At 34.0% G+C, this 18,292-nt stretch overlaps 1 protein-coding gene across 3 annotated transcripts; it reads right to left on the reverse strand.

Moving 5' to 3' along the window:
* Nucleotides 1-5,035, reverse strand: LOC127132138 (CMP-sialic acid transporter 1). Of its 3 annotated transcripts, none has more exons than XM_051061010.1 (9): nucleotides 4,868-5,035; nucleotides 4,696-4,779; nucleotides 4,386-4,600; nucleotides 4,203-4,281; nucleotides 3,269-3,438; nucleotides 2,520-2,706; nucleotides 2,198-2,275; nucleotides 1,602-1,778; nucleotides 1-312 (listed from the first exon to the last, which is right to left on the reverse strand). In XM_051061010.1, exons 1-8 carry the CDS (start codon nucleotides 4,916-4,918, stop codon nucleotides 1,632-1,634), a joined length of 1,011 nt encoding a protein of 336 aa, XP_050916967.1. In that variant the 5' UTR covers nucleotides 4,919-5,035; the 3' UTR covers nucleotides 1-312; nucleotides 1,602-1,631. The 3 variants fall into 3 exon arrangements, with proteins under 3 accessions (XP_050916967.1, XP_050916968.1, XP_050916970.1); XM_051061011.1 differs by having other exon boundaries at nucleotides 1-315; XM_051061013.1 differs by lacking the exon at nucleotides 1-312 and adding an exon at nucleotides 329-1,109.
* Nucleotides 5,036-18,292: the final 13,257 nt, after the last annotated feature.

Below are 18,292 nucleotides of genomic sequence, written 5' to 3' on the forward strand. Positions count from 1 at the left end.
TGTAAAACAAGTCTTCAAATTAATTACGATGAAAAAATTGTTTAGTTTGAACAGCAACAGGTAGAATTATGGTGGCTGCCTTAACTTCTTGTGACATAGAGGGCCAATGGGTAGCACCCTTGTCAGTAACAGCAGAGAAAGTTAAATCACATTTTGTGCATTTCAATGTTAAAACCAAAACCATATTTTCCTTCGGCGCATGGAAGTTCAAATTAGCTATTAGCAATGAAGAGTCGAACTTGTCCAAATGGAGATGCCCACTCTTCAGAAACCATTGAAGCATTGCAGATTGAAAAAATATATTCTGCAACTCTGCTATAGAACAAATTACTTTAATAGGCCATCTATTGAAAACCAAAACTGTCAATGGCTTGCTTACAGGTGAATTAACAGGAATAGTAAAAAACGTACTAGCTGCAATTTCATCCTATACATCGAAACATACATATCAAATACAAGGGTTACTCTTTCCACCCTTATATGTACTCCCCACCACTGTGAAAATTCACAAATGCGATGCCCTTAGTGTCCGGATAAGCATCTCCGGACGCACCTAGTTTTAGTCATTTTCAGATGAAATGGTACTGCTCTGAAATGATTCAGGGGGGTTCTCGAAGATGCATCTCTGAAAACAACCCCCCTTGCCATTAACACGCTTCCAATGCCTTTAAAGGACTTCAGTGAACATTTCGGAGATACATCTCCGAATACACCCAAATAATATACGGAGATGCATCTCCGGACCATATTTTGTTCAATATGGGGTGGATCTCAGAAAAAACGAAGTCTGGTGTGATTTTGGGTGCGTCTTGAGATGCATCTATGACATTTGAGGGGCATTTTCGAATTTTTAGAGGTGTGGAATGCACATTTAAGGGTGTAATGAGCATTCCTCTAAAATACAGTCTCAATAATTTTAATGCAGAAAGCTCAATACCAATATCTTTAAACTGAACTGTTGCATTCTGTTATGTACCCGGAATAAAAACAGAAATATCTTTTTGATAGTGATACATACTCCATTCAGAATAATGGATGCAAGATAATTATGCACTACCCTTCCCCTTTTCTAATTCTCTCATACTCAATGGGATTATCTTTGTATGGATCTGCACACGTATGAACATTATATCTAATCATTAAATCAGAGGGCACAAGGTCGTGTTTGAGCAGTTATATTATATCATATATCATTTAAAAGGGTGACCCATTTCATGACATAGCCACTATGTGGGGTTTTTGTAGGGTAAGATGTACACAGCACTACCGTTAGCATCGAGAAAAGAAAGACCGTTTCCAGTTCCACTTATATAGTATATCATTTAAAAGGGTGACCCATTTCTTGAGATGGCCACTATGTGGAGTTTTTGTAGGGTAAGTACACAGCACTACCATTGGCAAAAGAAAGACTATTTCCACTTTTAACCTAGGACCACTAATGTCACAAGGCAACAATGTTACTCGTCTAATCAAAATTTACATTGAATAAATACTTTCTTAATGCTACACGTACCATCTAACTAGAAATGTTAGATGTGATATGGTAATGATTTTTTTGATGTATTGATAAAATAAAATAAATTATAATTGAAATCAATTACCAAAACATTGTATTCAGATGTCAATATACATCATGAATGTGTTCTCCGATCAACAGAAACTTCAATGAGCCTCTCTTCTTCATCAGGTTTAACTGTTAATGGCATATCTAAGAGCATATTTGGTGGGGCAAAATACATGTGTAAAGACATCATACAAATAATAATTCCCAAGAATAGCTGCAAAGAGAGAGAAAAAAATTATTATCCAGTTATAGCCTGTCAACAATGACATAAAGGTTTCAAACAATCATATCAGTATTCAATTTCAACTAAAATTTGAACGAAAAAAGAAACAACATGCGTAAAACATACTGTTAAAAGAAATAAGGTCACTGCATGAAGTAAAAAAATCAGTTTTGATAAGAATAATCAAATCAAGCATTTCACAAAAATTTAAGAATGACAGATTCTAAACTACAGCAACAGCAAACAGCTTTCCTAATCCTGTAAAACGTCATATGATTATATCGTCATCATGAGGTGTCTTAAATTCCAAATTATGTGCAGTAAAATGAGTTGACCTTAATCTTAGGACATAAGGGGAGAATACAGAGTGGTTGCATACAAATTTTGGGCTTGCTTGGGCTGGAATTTACCTGCAATGTAGGTTTGAAACTGAAGAGGAATGTTGATAGAATCATTGTAAGCAGCATTGCCATGGATGTTGAATAGACCTAAAGAAAGCAGATACAGCTAACCGTTATGGAGAAAAAAGAAACGAAACAACATAAAAGGACCATACTATGATGTGATGCTTTATACTAATTTCAGGGTTACATAAAAGTTAACTGTTAACCTTAAAGAAACGATTATTCAGTGGAAAATAAATTTCACATAATGAGTTCATCAAATATATGAAGTATGTAAATATACAAGAGGTAAAAAGCTTGCAACTTGCAAGCGGGTTGAAAGATATACCTTAACAATATTATCAGCATGTTTCATTAACCATGAAACCAAAAGACCGGTAGACCCTAGATTTAATACTACCAACCAAGTGGTGACTGTGTATCCATTAAAAATGCGATGCCACCAGGGCCCATTTTCAAAGCCACCTCTGAAATCATCCACAATAAGCTTTGCCAAATTGAAAATTGAACCAAACCTGGAGAAAGAAACCGATTTAATGTGTATTCTTCTTAGTGGATGATTAAAAGCTATCTGAACATAATTAAGCAACAGTTGTCACATATTCCCATTTTAGTTATACAGAAATGTGAATTTGGTTTATGGGGTAGAAAACACATGAAGTTACAACTCCCTACGAAAAAATAGTGCAGAAATATATGCCTCATGTTGCTGGATATTCAAACAATAGTGGAAATTCAACTGTATTAAACATAAAATACAGCAACCGGGAAAAAACACAACCTTTATCACGCACAAAAATGACAAACTAAAGAGTATAGGAATAAGAATCTACATAGAACAATGTAAATTCAACAGTAGCATATGCTATGCTGCTTCTTACTCAACATGAAAACAGAGAATTCATGTTTTGATGCATGTAATAACCATGTTCATTTGATAGTTGAAAAGGGGAATAAAATGGGTATGAAATAGCTTTTGAAATAAATAGTTCAAAAGATTAACACAATGGCAAATGTATTTACATGGTGTCTAGAGTTTTGACACGATGACAAATTCAGAAATGAACAAAAACCTACGTGTACAACTGTATATTCTGCCAGTATAAGGTGTCGTTGTTTTTCTTCATCAAAAACTCTGTATAAATTCCAGCTAATGCTGAGAGACAAGCAGATAGAACTCCTAACATGTAACCCTGAATTGGTGCTGAGAATAGGGAGTCACAGGAAGCCTCTCCACAGCCCTTGACCTATACAATAATCAGTATACACTCATCTCAATAACATTTTTTATCATAGGGCTAATTACCCCAATATACATACCATAAAAAAAAAACAGTAGCTTAGTATGAAATGATTAAGAGAATTATTTTCAAAATTAATGTAACTGTTATGTAGCCATTTAGGACATTTATTCTTAATTGGTGTATTCGGGCTTCATATCCCATGTATTCTAACATGCAAAGATATCAAAAGCCTTGTTGCATTTGTAAGACACTTTGTCACTCTGTTTTATTTTCATTCTCAATGGAAGCCAATATCTGGTTGACATTATTTAAGAACCTCCTATATCTAAGAATGTGCTTCTCAAATTCTCATATTTGAAGGATCTTAGCAAGTTACAATTATCACTCTAGAACAAATCATAAATTAACAACTTCTCAATGCAGTTAAGTATATTATGACTTAATATCACCTCACCAACACAGTTACAATTATAAAAAAGAACAAATATCATTAGGAGGAGGAATGCCAACTGTAAAAGGAGTGCATATAAGGTGCCTTCCAGAAATCATTTTTGCTGAATGAAAACAAGACTATAAAATGCGAGACTTATGTAATGTAATATACATACTCAGATCTACTGTATCTGAGCTATACAAACATCTGCAAACATTGAATTTTTGAGTTCATGATGTAAAGCTAATAAACAATGCACAATGCTTAGATATTGTCTTATATAATACCCTAAAAGCCAGCTAAATTAATTTGTAAAGCCGCAAAAATCGTGGACCTGACTTGTGGTTGTTCCAACGGCCAACAGCATAATGGCAATCCACTGCAAGTTGGAAAGCTTCCTCCCTAAGAAAAGCCTAGAAATAACTGTCTAACATCAGCTCTAACGAATTAAGAAACAAAACGCAATCAATAACTGAGAGATTCAAGTTGAGTCTGAATTCATTAGAAAACAATGCACCTGAATAATATCCCAGTGGTAACAATCTTCAAATTACCCATTATCTGATAAGTGGAAGTGTCGACAAATGTGAGAGTAGCAAACTGAACATTATTATGAATGAGATATATAACAGAAGGAATTGGATACAAAGAAACTGTTTTCCACTCCGTTGTCATCTTTGGAAGAGGTGATTTTTGACATTCCTTCCAAAGTAACAAACTTGACACAGCAAGCTGAGAAAAAAAAAGGCAAATTTCAACGATGAAATGAAATCACCAAAAAGTAAAATCAAAACTAACAAGCTTGCTCCAAAATGAAGTTGATATACCTTAAAAACCTCAGCTAGAAATGGCACAGTTGCATAATCATACTTATACGTTCCATTAGTTTGCGATAGGGTTGTTAGTATTCCCTGCAATGTGAAATTAAAATCGACAAATTAAGAAATGAAATTGATCAAATTAGGGTTTATAGGATGATTTAGGGAAAGTGAGTGTGACCTGAGAACTGGTGAGAACGGTGAGAAGCGTAGCGACCAAGTACCACTGCATCTTCTTCTAGTTCGCTAGATCCACACTCGCTCAGTAAGGAAGACGAGTCTAAACGCAACGTTTTAGTGCCACCTTGAATGTGTATATTGTTCCACGTGTTTCTCCGTTTGAGTTTCTTACTTTCATTTTTGTTTTTAGATAATTAAATACTCGTTCGGTCCCACTGATAAATTTATTCAATGTGATATAAAATATATTTAAATATATATCTAAATTTAAAATTAATTATTAATTTTAAAATAAATAATAATTATTTAAATTCAAATATTTAATATTTGATGATAAAAAATTTATCTTTTAAATTAAAATAATCATTAATTAAAATAAAATATGTATTTGACTTATAGTGACTAATGTTTATTTGATATAATATAAAATGTATTTATTTATATATCTAGATTTAGAATGAGTTACTTAATTATAAAATAAAAAAATAAGGAATTAATTAATATGCACCGTTAATGTAAAGAATTTTACATTGTCGATTCATCACCATCACCAGTTTGTATTACTTTATAGATTTTAAAAATAAAAATCATACTTGTCCAAATATCCAACTGTTATAATTAACTGACGGTGTAAAATTCTTTTATATTCTTCGTGTATTTCAGTTAAATTAAAAAATAATTATATAAACTCAATTATATTAAATAATCATGTAAAAAGAAGAGGAAAAATGACTCGTGAGAAGAAGAAAAAAAAGATATTTTAATATTTTGAAATAAGAATTTTGTCTATTAAATTAAGATAACTTGTTAATTAAAATAAAATAGATATTATGTTTATAATGACCTATAAGATAAAAAAAATATTTAATATGATATAAAATGTATTTAGATATACAAAAAATAATTTACTTATTTGTAAAATAAACAATAATTATATTTGTAACGAAGAAAATGAAATAAGTAATAGAGAGAGAAATATATAAATAAAAAAATATATGGGGAAAATATATGTCAAATAAAGTTTGAACTTTGAATTTGATTTTGAAATGGATTGGTGGGAAAGAGGAAAAAAACGTTTATTTGAGGTAGTCAATGATTGATTGACATTTGACATACAAACATGTGTTTGATTGATATTTATTTGTGACATTTGTTGATTACCCATATGTCCAAATGTTAGTGTAAATTGAAAAGGTTGGAAGGAGAAATTTGAAAAATGATGCAATAATATCTTGAAGGGTTCATGGTAGATAATCAAAGTAAAAAGTATTCACTTTATTTCAGAATAACTTTTTAGAAGAAATTATTTAAAAATAAATGACATTTCAATTGTATTTTTTAATTATTATTTTATACATTACTTCTAACACATTAATAAGATAAATTTAGTAAAATATCATATATTATGATAATATTATTGTTTTCCTTAATTTATGGACAAAAATCTTATACGAAAGTCATTTTGAAACGAAGAGAATATATACTACTACGAAAAATATAGAAAATAGAAAAATGCCTTAATTTTAAAGAAAAATGATTTTGAAGAGATGAAGAAATAAAAATCCAAAATATGTTTAAAAACCAATATATTTTTTGAAAAGATCAAAATAAGAAATATATTAACCATCAAAATAAGTCACTTTAGTATAAGATGACAATAAAGAATTCAAAATTATAATACAAAACTCTTAATAAGACACACCATAAAGCTCTGACTATAAAACAAATGATAAGCAAGATAAGGGATTTTGCCTTCAAACCTAATAATTAAAATCAAAAGAAACATATTTCGAATTTAACCACGAAAAAAATTGGAGTTTTACCCTTTCTGATAACGCCGGCAAATACTACTACTCTTTATTCTGAAAAGTACTAGTGTTTTGCTTTTTCCAAATAACCCAAATCACATAGAGCCAAATAGTATTTAAAAGCAGTCGAGTTTTTTTCCGACAAACCACATATCCCTCCAAACTACAAGAGATGGTCCAATAGCTATTCTTAAAATGTCACTAAGAAACCTAGAGAATTAGAAATTGAAGGTCACAGTCTACCAAAAAAATTCACATTCTACAAACAAATTATTTTTGTCTTCATCCACGCCATAATTTGCCGCCCATCTTTGATCGGTCGTAGCAAGAATTCGTCGCCTAGCCAAAATTTCCTTCGTTAGAATATGATTTAAAAACAATCGCCAGACAAAAATAGATACCTTAAGCGGCACAATCTTCAATTCAATGTATTAAAAACCGGATCGGTGATCGAACCGGTGAAGTTTGTGGTTTAAGATTTAATTGGTTCAACCGGTTAAGCCTACAGTCGAATCGTTTATTAAATAAACTAATAATATGAAACTAAATTCCATAGATATGTTACACATAATCATACATTCACAACTTAATAAAATAAATATTTCAAAAAATCTATTACAAAGTTAATACAACAATATCGATAATACATATAATAACATAACATAGTTCTACACTTCATTTCAACCTTTATTTAAGAATAATTTGACCAAATTAAAGAATTACAATAAAATAAGTTAAACTAATTCAAACCAAAATTAAAATAGTAGAATATAATAATTAAAATAAAATCCAAATAATTAAGATAGAATACCAAAAATAAATAATACAATATATTTTATTAAACAACAAAAAATGAATTTGAGTTGAACTACAACAAACAAATCTTACTTGACAACAACAAATAATATTAACTTGAACGACAATCAATATTGAGTTGAATATCGTGATTATGTTTAAAAGAAACAACGTGATGATGAGGAGTGTGGTTGAAAAAAAACTATAATGGAGGGACAAATTTAGAAGTTTATATGATTAAAAAATACATGGAGTTCTTTTTTGTGATTGAGAATGTATGTTAAGTTTTGATATTGACATATTAAAATTTTAAAAAAATTAAAAAATGATTAATTTGATGAATTTTTTTTGAACTAGACGGTTTTACAAAACCGACTCCAGTTCTTTGGTTTGAATGATTTTGAACGGTTTAATTCGGTTTTTCCGGTTTTACTCTAATTTTGATCCACTAATGATTTTGAAAGGTTGATCCAACTGAATTCATCTCTGATTCCCGGTCCAACTGGTGGAACCGCCCGGTTCGATCTGGTTTTTAAAACATTACTTCAACCATAAAATTTGGGAATTTTCCTGGTTGTTGTCGTCAACTTCGAACAAATTTTTATTAACATTATTGATGTAGCAAGAAGGTGAATGTAAATTCCAAATTCAGCGATCTTCTACGTCCATCTGCAAAACAACTGATGTTAACCTCTTAATACACTCTTCCACTAACTCGTCCTCCCACACAAACAACCTGATACACGACTTTCACGCCTCACCATTCTCCCCTCACCTCAACTGATTCATTTGTACGAATGACACAAACTTATTCTCTGCTAAATCAAACAACCTACTAAATCTAACATTCAAAGGGATACCATCAAGCCAAGGGTCTTCCCAGAACAAAGTAGAAGCCTTATTTCCTATTGTAGCGGGGTATTTGTTACCTTTAGATTTATTGACTAAATCAAAAGTAAATCATACAATTCGAGTCGCCACCGCACTTCTATTTATCCAAAGGAAATGTTAGAAAGCGAACAAAAACCGAGAAGTTTTATCAAATCAAAAACTAATAAAAATGTCAGAGATCTGGGTAAGGGGGTTGGTTATGCAATGGGAAGGTTTTAAGCACCCAAAACATCCTTAGTACTCTAAGGGAGCTCTTTTTGCAAATTGTTGTATGGTAGGTTGGTATTTGTGAAAATATTTGTGCAAACATGATTGGGGAGGTGAGAAAAGAATATACAAATTATTTTCAATTTTGTTGTTTGAATGGATAAACCCATTGCCTACGTACCATCACAAAGGTAGGATCAAAACCTCGTAGTTCGGGGTAAAAATCTCGAAAGAAGTTGGTGAATTGATTTGACAAAAGCCTTAAGGTCTTTTGTTATCAAAAGGAGAAAACTCAACCTAAAACTCAACATACTAGTGAGGGATCCACCCTATAATAAGTATGGAAGACTTATATTCCAATCACTAAGGATAAGGTGAGGTTTACATCAACCACTATGATAACTCAAACCTAATAGCTAATGTTTATGAAAAACTTTGGCAAAGGTGGCCATTGGAACCACAAAACAAACTTGAGTGAGTTGTATTTACCAATTAGAAGTATTCACAAAATAAAGTCAAAGTTGACTTAAGATTCAATTCAAAATAAGTATTAATGAAAAGAGTTTGAAAAATCAAAGACATATGGCCTAGGTTTCTAATTTTGAAAACAATGTCAATGTTTGCACAAAATAAGTTTGGCTTGGGTTAAAGTGGAAAGAAGAAGAGAAGGGCTAGTCCTAAACATGCAAAGATGAGAGAAGAGAAGAAAACCCTTGGAGTTCCTTTCTTGAGATCATAAAGATGATTCAAGATCTCATTTCCTTTGGACTTAGCAAGCAATAAGCAATTAACTCAAGCAATCAAGCAAATATTCAATCAAGCTCCTAGGATCCTCCAATTGGACTTGTCTCTCTTTTAACTTGGATGTTCATGACAATGGTCCTTCTAATTAGCTCAAGTTTGGTATCCCTATCATACAAGAACAAACAAATCAAAAAGTTCCACAATGCAATAGAAAGAATGGACAAAGAGAGAGTTTAGGTTAGGGGTCCTTTCAATGTCATCTTCAATATTAAGCATTCTAAAGGCATGAGGCCTAGTTGCTCTTTAACATATTTAACATTCTAAAGGCATGAGGTCTAGTTTCTCTTGAACTCCATTTAGCATAGGTAAGGTCCTAATTCGAAGTCCTTTCTCCTTTTGCATTGGGTTCACACAAACAAAACAAAACAAGCATAAAGCAAAATATATTCACAATAATGTGCTCAAGTGAGCAAAAGGCAAATGACATAAACATAAACATGAGCTCAAATGAGCAAAGGGAAAAGACAATATGAATAAATGAGCAAGAAATTAAATTGCATTAAAGTAAATTGCAAGAATTAAATGCTTGTATTAAAAGTTAGTAATTAGTAGTTAGTGTTAGTGTGCCATAAGGCAATTTAGCGCTATGTTAAGCAATCGTAAGTGGACTAATGTAGTAGTCACACCTATCTGAGGCCGGTCAATAAAACTATAGGCAAATAAACACAAGTTAGAGATCATGACTAGTAAGCCAAACTCCTACAACTTGCCATGCCAAAAGAAAAGAAGAATGACCTTGTATGGATTTTAGGTTTTTTGCTTGACCAAGAAGCAACCTATCTTGGACACAAAGCAATTCACTTGATCTTTGATCAAGATGAATTTAATTTGGATCAAAGAAGGTTAAGCCTCTCATATGTCAAGGCTAACCACAAATCATTAACTCATTGGTCAAAAGAAAAAGAAGGAGATAAAGATGGAAATTGAATGTACAAAAATAGAAATTCAAATGACTTAACCAAAACACATTGATCAAACATAAATGGAATCAACATCAATCAATGGTAAACAGAAGTAAAATGAAGATTAGAAGTCAAGAAAGGTCAAACATATTTTTGGTATTTTTTGGAATTAAAATAATGCATAAAATAAAATGAACAAATAAAGGTCAAACTTCAAATCCAATTCAAATCAACTTGGATAAGTCCAATTGGATCATCATAAGTCTAACATGGTCAAACAAGGTTTGACAAATTTTCTCAATATTTTTTGAAAACAGAAACTAATTTTAAACAATTAAAAATAAAGAAAAATAACATAATTGGACTAAAATCTCAAATAAATCTCAAATCAATTAAGAAATTGATGAGAATATTTTTCATAGATTCATCATCATCCAAAGATGTTAAGAAAATATTTTTGGCAGTTTTGAATATCAAATGGTATTTTAAATGAATTAAAAACAATCAGAAATGAAATAATTCACAAAAAATATTAAATGGAATTACAAAAATAATTAAAAATCATTTTATGAAACTAGAATTTAAGAGAAAAATGTTGCAATTGGTCCCATATTTTTGTGATTCCAAATAAAGAAGTTATGAAATTTTGAAAATAATTGGAATAAAAGAAAATAAAACAGAAATTAATAAAATAGAAAAAACCACAAGCGTCTTATCAGAGCTCATTAATTGACGTGGCTGATCAGAAGGCTAGGAAGCGCGCGCTCATTGTGTTCCTTGGTCAACATCACCACACATTGAATTAAAAAAAGTCAAGCAAAGCAATAGCCAAGATTAGATCATAACTCTTGAATACAATGGCCAAAACGCTTCCACGTAAGGGACGGTGGTGGAAACCACCGTCTTCTCCGGCGAGCTCACTAATCCGGCCACCAGTTGCAGGTTTTACAACCTCAACCAAAACTCACGATCCATATACCAAATGAAAGCTAGGGTGATGTACATCACCCCTGTAACCTTAGTTTTTACTCAAGACTCTTATGGAAGAAGAAATATGAGGTTGAAAAACTAGGTGTTCAATCTGAGTTCACCAATTCACAAAATTAAAGCCACCATTGGCTTGCCTCTCACATGAGGACTTCAGAAATGCAAACCAACACAAGCAATGCACAATATTCAGAGAGATTCAAAGCAAAACAGTTATGGTATAAACCTTTGTAGAGCAGCTTTCAAGAGCACAATTCAACCAATCCTTTGCCTGCAGCTTGATCTGGATGCTTGGTATGAGAGCTAGGCTTAGGAATTAGTGATGATAATCAACTGATGTTGTTGAAAATCACACTTGAAAATGAAAAGTGAAAATGCAAATTCCTTTGGTGAGAGGGTGGGAAATGATTTCTGCAGAGATTCAGGCGCCTTCAGGTTGACATTTGAGTGAAGCCATGCCTTCTATTTATAGCCACAATTGATGCAAAGGGGTGGAAAACTCGTGCATATGTGAAGTTGGATCCTCCATGCATGGGTCTGTACAGACGCATGTGAGGCCCAAAATCAATTGGTTTTGCATGCTGAACTCAAATGAATCAAGTTTGGACATGCAGATGGCAAGGCAATGGATTGTGCATGAAGATTTCACTTGGTTTCCATAAATGATCACAAATATTCATCTCTTCGAAAGTCCTATTTGGAAAATCCAAACATAAGCATATGGGTAATGGTTGGAAAGGTATTGACATAAGGAACAAAATCTATGTTGAACAAAAATCCATTTGGAGTGTGGAAAATATTAAAAACTAGCCATGAAGTTCAAGGTACAAAACATGCATTTGGAAAATTTGCCAAAAATGACCAACTTCAAGCCCTTCTGTTTCGATGATGCAAGCCTTAAATGACAAAACCTTAAACATAAACGTTGTAGGTCTTTTCAAGACAATCAATTTGGACTTAAAATTTGCATCATTTGGATTTTTGATGAGAAAGTTATGAGCACTTGAAGTTGGACTTTTTTGAGATTCAATGGCTTTGGTCCAAAGTGACCTATAATGTTTTGTATTATCACATGTACTTATTTTAGGATTATGAAATTTTGTCCAACATAAAAATTTAAGTATACATCTTAAAATTTCCAATGCACTTAGTCTCACCTCAAAATCACAAACAATGAAGGAGTTAGGTCCTTGGGAAGTTGACCTAAAATTAGGGTTTCAGTCAAAATGACCTATAATGTTTTGAAATGAATGATGACCTTCCATGTTTCAAATTAAATTTTGATGAGCATGAAAGTTGTCCATATGGTTCTTAAGAACATTGTTTCTCTTGGGATCATCTTCATTTGATAAACACATAAAAAGTTAGGTCTCAGTGGATTTCAAAATAGTCAGATGAATTGACTGGTCAACTTCTCAAGTCCAAACTTCAAATCTTGATGAATAAATGATTGAGGACACTCACATAGGCTCATATATTCATAAAATAATGAATGAAAAAACTTAACTTGATTGTATTTGATCATAGGTTGAGGTTGCTTCATGAGCAAGGCACAATCAATGCACAGTTGAATTAGGGTTTCCTTGGGAAACAATCCTCAAGCCCTTTGGTTTATCTTGATCGAATTGACAAATTGAGATACTTGGGAGGCATATATGATGATTGAGAGCTTTGGGAACCATTGTCATGCTTGCTTTCATCTTCATCTGGCCACTTCAATGGGCATAGGAGCCTCCTAAGAGCCTTGGATCACATGACTGCTTGAGCTTCAAAAACAAACAAGTTAGTGACATATTTTTATGCTTTTGGTTAGTAAAAGAATAAGAAAAGCAACAATATACAATTGAAGCATGCTTGGTGGTCTCAAACCAACTCACACAAGTCCCAACCCAAGGGTAAAGGAGCCAAGATGCTATGATCCTTGAGGCAAATGAAATGAGCAATGATATGATGCCATGAGGGATCTTAGTGTCAAAATTAGGGTCTTACACCTATCTTTTGATCAATGTTTACGAGCCACCACTCTACATCAGCCAAACCAACACCCTCCCTTATGTTACTCAAATTCCTCCACCAAACAGATCCACCACCCCCCTCATATCATAAACGCCTTATTCCTCATTATACCGAGCACTCAATACCCTATACCAAAGACTTACCGTCTCATTTAGAATCCCCCAACACAATTATTAAGTAAGGCGAAGTTAAACTCCTTTAACCTCCTAACCCACAAACCTCCATTTTCTTTTTTCAATCAAATAGTACCCCATTTAATCCAAGAAATTTTATTCACTTTCTCAACCCCCCCCCCCCCTTAAAAAAGCATTAAAAATGGATTCGTGAGAAGATGTGATTCATGCAGGCACCTTGAAAAAGGAAAGAAAGTAGACTAGAATGGACGACATGATTGACTTAATGAGAATCAAGTGACTCCTCATAGAGAGAAAATGACTCTTCCACCCCCGAAAACCTTGTTTTGATCCGCTAAATCAAAGGAAACCAGAAATTAAGCTTTCTAGAATCACCACCAATGGGCAACCTCGAATACAAAAAATATAGGCGACCGTGCTTACAGTTCATAACCAACATTGCCTCATGCAACCAATATTCACAGACGTTGACTCCAAATAACATGCTTTTATGAAAGTTAACTTTTAAACCTGATATAGCTTCAAAAAGAATCAAGACCTCCTTCAAAGTTTGGACATTAGCCCAACCTTAACCCCCATTAAAAGAGTATCGTCAACGAATTGTAAATGAGAAACAAAAGCAACGCATTGTGCCCCCACCCCATAACATGTATACATACCTTTTCCCACTATAACATTCATCAAGACATGTAACCCTCCAATTACTAACAGGAAGAGAAAAAGGGAAAGAAGATCACCTTGTCGAATACCTCTTTCCAACTTAAACTCGTAAGTTGGACTATCATAAACAAGAACTGAAGTAATTATCGTAGAAATACATTCTAAAATTTGCTTCTGCCATAAAGTAGGAAAATTCGTTTATCATTCAAATACCCTTAATCCATTGACTCATACGTGATCAGAAAAAAAACTAGCAAGTGTACTATTTTTACCGATGTAGTAATAAGGAGTTTTATTTCCAAGTATCGATCTCAAGGATTGCGTAGGAATTACTTATTTTAATTTGATTCTATCAGAACAAAAAGATAATGGTTGGGTTGTTTTGGAATTTAGAATAGTAAACACGAAAATAGTAAAAATAATTGATTAAGATAAAAGATGCTAGGGTGAGTGGTTGAGTTAACCGGTTATGAATTCAGTCCCGATTTCCTTAATACATATGATACATTCAATCACCTAACCTCAGAATGTTCTTACTTAAGTCCTTAAGGAAGAAACTATTAAACTACCAATTCTTACTCAAATGTCCATTCAATTAATCATTGGTTTTAATCATACAAAATATCAAGGTTTACGGTGATTTATGAAAGTGTCTAGTCCTAGATGATGCATTCATAAACCCAATTGTGTGAAAACCCTACCAATCACATGTTGGTGTAAGCCCTAGAGGCCAATACATTTTGGTACTTGTATCGAATAATAAAAGGCATTCTCTTTATTATGGTTGATTAATAAAGTCCCTGGAATAGATAGTCCGTTTAATGTATTAATTGTGACTTAATCATGAGAACACATTAAACATAAGGACATTATTCCTAAAGCATCCGTAGTCGAGCTTTAGTGTGAAGTGGGATAACATTAAAGCATTAAGACTATTATGTTTGTAGACTGATGATCACATCTCATGGATCATGGATAAAGAGTTATCAAGTCTTAAACATAGGTATGAATATTAGGAGTAATATTTATACCGGATTGACCCGCTATGAGAATACTATATAGAAAGTTATGCAAGGTGTCATAAGTTATTCTCATGGTGATAATAGTGTATTCCACTCTTCGACCTGAAACCACTATGGACCCTAGATGTAGAGTCGAGTGCTTTATTGCTGATCCAACGTTGTCCGTAACTGGATAACCATAAAGACAGTTGATGGGTACTCCACAAAGCATGCTGAGGGACATGAGTGACCTAGATGGAATTTGCCCATCCTGCATAACAGGATAAATGTCTATGGGCCCAATATTGAACTGGACAAGGATGACACGGTCTATGCCTTGTGTTCAATATAGACATAAGGGCAAAAGGGTAATTATACACATAATTATTATCACAGATGGTTTTGTCAGATCACATGACATTTTCGTGTCTTGGGTAGCAGTGATGTGTTGCTAGATACCGCTCACTGTTTATTATGTTAAATGCGTGATTTAATATAATTGCCAACGTCACGAAAACCTACAGGGTCACACACAAAGGACGGATTGATGAGAGATAGAGTAACTAAGGAATACCGTAAGGTACGGTGCCCTTAAGTGAATTATAGAACATCGTAAGGTATGGTGTACTTGAGTAGAATACGAAATATGGTAAGGTACCATGGGCTTAAGGGATTTTGGGCATATTATAAGATATGGGCCAAAATACACTTAAGTGGGCTTTTAGCTTGAAGCCCACACAAGTGGTTCTATAAATAGAACCCTTGTGCAGAAGCAAAAATTTGCGGTTGCATTCTTTTCGTTTTCACTCTCTCTCTCTCTCTCTCACTCAAAGCCTTCATTCGTACCAGCTAGCACTGAGATTGAAGGAAACCGTTCGTGTGGGCTGAGTAGAGACGTTGTCATCGTTCAACGTTCGTGATCGTTTCGTGGATATGCATCAAAGGTTTTTGATCGTCACAAGAGATCTGCACCAAAGGTTTCAACCGTCACAAGAGGTAAATACTCTATCACTGATCATGACCATTCGTAAGGATCTCTAAAGGAGAAAATTTTAATTTCCGCTGCGCTTTGGGTCGCAATTCTCCTTCATCACAATCCTGTTATTAGGAGTCATAGATTAATTCGTATTTGTCCGATACAAAAACATAAGAACATCACACAATTGAATTGAAATACGTAACATAGTAATCAAGGTATCATTGGTTCAAATTCATAGCATACGATAACATCATGACCACCCCCCTAGCATCAGGGGGTTTAGCCTCTCATAGAACTTAAAGAATTCATAAAGTAAAGATTAGACATTACAAAGAATTAGGAGAGTTTGATCTTCAATGGTGGCTACCCTTGAATCTCGCCGTCTTCGAATCCGTCGTATTCGCTATCTTCTCCACTGTAATGCTTTCGTTCGTCTGTCAAAAGCCCCTTCCTCTTTCTCTTCCAAGCCTTCTTATAGCTTCAGATGACCCTCTTCCAAGCTAAAGGTCCAAACTACCCTTAATGAGCATAATCGGGTCAAAAAGTTAAAATTAGGTTTTCCAAGCTGCGTTCAATCAACACGGCCGTGTGGTGGCACACGGGTGGTCGTGTTGTTCTTCAGTATTAATTAATTTCAGCATACGTTACAGTGGCAACAACACGGGCCGTGTCCCTACACACGGGTGCCCGTGTTAATGCACTGTTTTAATCAACACGGTCGTGTGGTGGCACACGGGTGGCCGTGTTGATCTCTGTTTTCTATTTCATCTCTGCTCTGCTTGATCAACAACACGGGAAGTGTTGTGGCACACGGGTGCCCGTGTTGACCTGCTGTTTTTTCATATTTTCGTCCTTCGGAGTGTCCAGAACTTCACCATTCTTGCTTTTAAACCTGGAACAATGACACTACCAAACGAAGCATAAACGAGATCTTTTTTGACATAAACTCGTAATCGAATGCAATGCAATACCAAACCAACAAAACATGATAATTGACTCAAATGCAACTAAAAACAAACATAAATCTTACCAAGGTGATGAAAATATGTCGGATTAGCGGCGGGAGTTCAATGGAAATGGTGACCGATCACAACCCCAAACTTGTCTCATTGCTTGTCCTCAAGTGATGTATTGAGTCCAAACAAAGGTCGCCCCCGAATTCGTTTTCCACAATGCAACCTAGTCTTTCACCATTCGTGTTCTTCCTTTCCAATCGAGTTTCAGGTCTCTCCGATTCAGGCAGTTTACCACATTTCCACATCCGAAACCTCTTCACCTGCAAGCTTTTCACACACTCACAATATCTCTCAGGGTTAGGTGTGTACACTCACAGCACAGTATACAATATCAAACTCTTAACTTTGAATACATTCTAATGTCACTACAACAACAGATTCCACACACTTTTTGAGGTCTTTTTAGGTTGTAATGGGGCTTGGGTACGGTGGGATAAACAAAAAAATGGATAACAAAGGGTTTTGAACTCGGTAATCATGTTGTGTACTTTTTCTTTCTTTTCCTGTGCATCACATATATTTTGGGGATTCATTTCACTCTTTTGACTCTTTTTCTACTAAACTTTTCCGAGCATTTTATATCTATTAGAATCTAAGGTCTCGGCAAGTGCATTTTTCTCTTTTGTTTTTTTTTTCTTTTCTCTTTTTTTCTTCTTCTTTTTTTTAGAGAAAATACATACTATTTTTCCTTTTGTATGATCTCATCTTATGCACTTGCCTTCTCTTTCAAGATTTCCACCCCAAACTTAGTTTTATTGCACATCTTGCAATTCACACAATCATACCGAGTTATGACACAAACGGAAATGGATGATTAAAAGTTAACAGGGGGTTTATGATGAATACTGCTTAACGTTAACATGGGGTTTACAATGAATAAATGGCTAAGGCTCAACGGGGTTTACGAAGGGAAACATACATATAGGGATGGCTAGAAAGGCCCTGGCTAAACAAACAACTTACCTCAGTGTGTTTTGTCATGCTGTGACGTGTCAACAGAACATACGCAAAATCAGAGTGATAAAGTCATACCTGGCTGAACTCTCATGTTGATATTTCGTGTTTGGCTTTTCGTGATCTCACCATGTTGGTTAGCTTGCAAGCTCTGAAGTCCCTTCGTGTTATGTGGTTCTTTCCTGACTTGGTCTTTCCATACCGCTTTCTTGGTCCGGTGTCCCCAAAATGTGTCCGACTTCTTTTCTCAAGGTTGCATCAACTTCCAGGGT

Source organism: Lathyrus oleraceus, chromosome 3, assembly GCF_024323335.1.
Source record: "Lathyrus oleraceus cultivar Zhongwan6 chromosome 3, CAAS_Psat_ZW6_1.0, whole genome shotgun sequence".
Taxonomy (NCBI): Eukaryota; Viridiplantae; Streptophyta; class Magnoliopsida; order Fabales; family Fabaceae; genus Lathyrus; species Lathyrus oleraceus.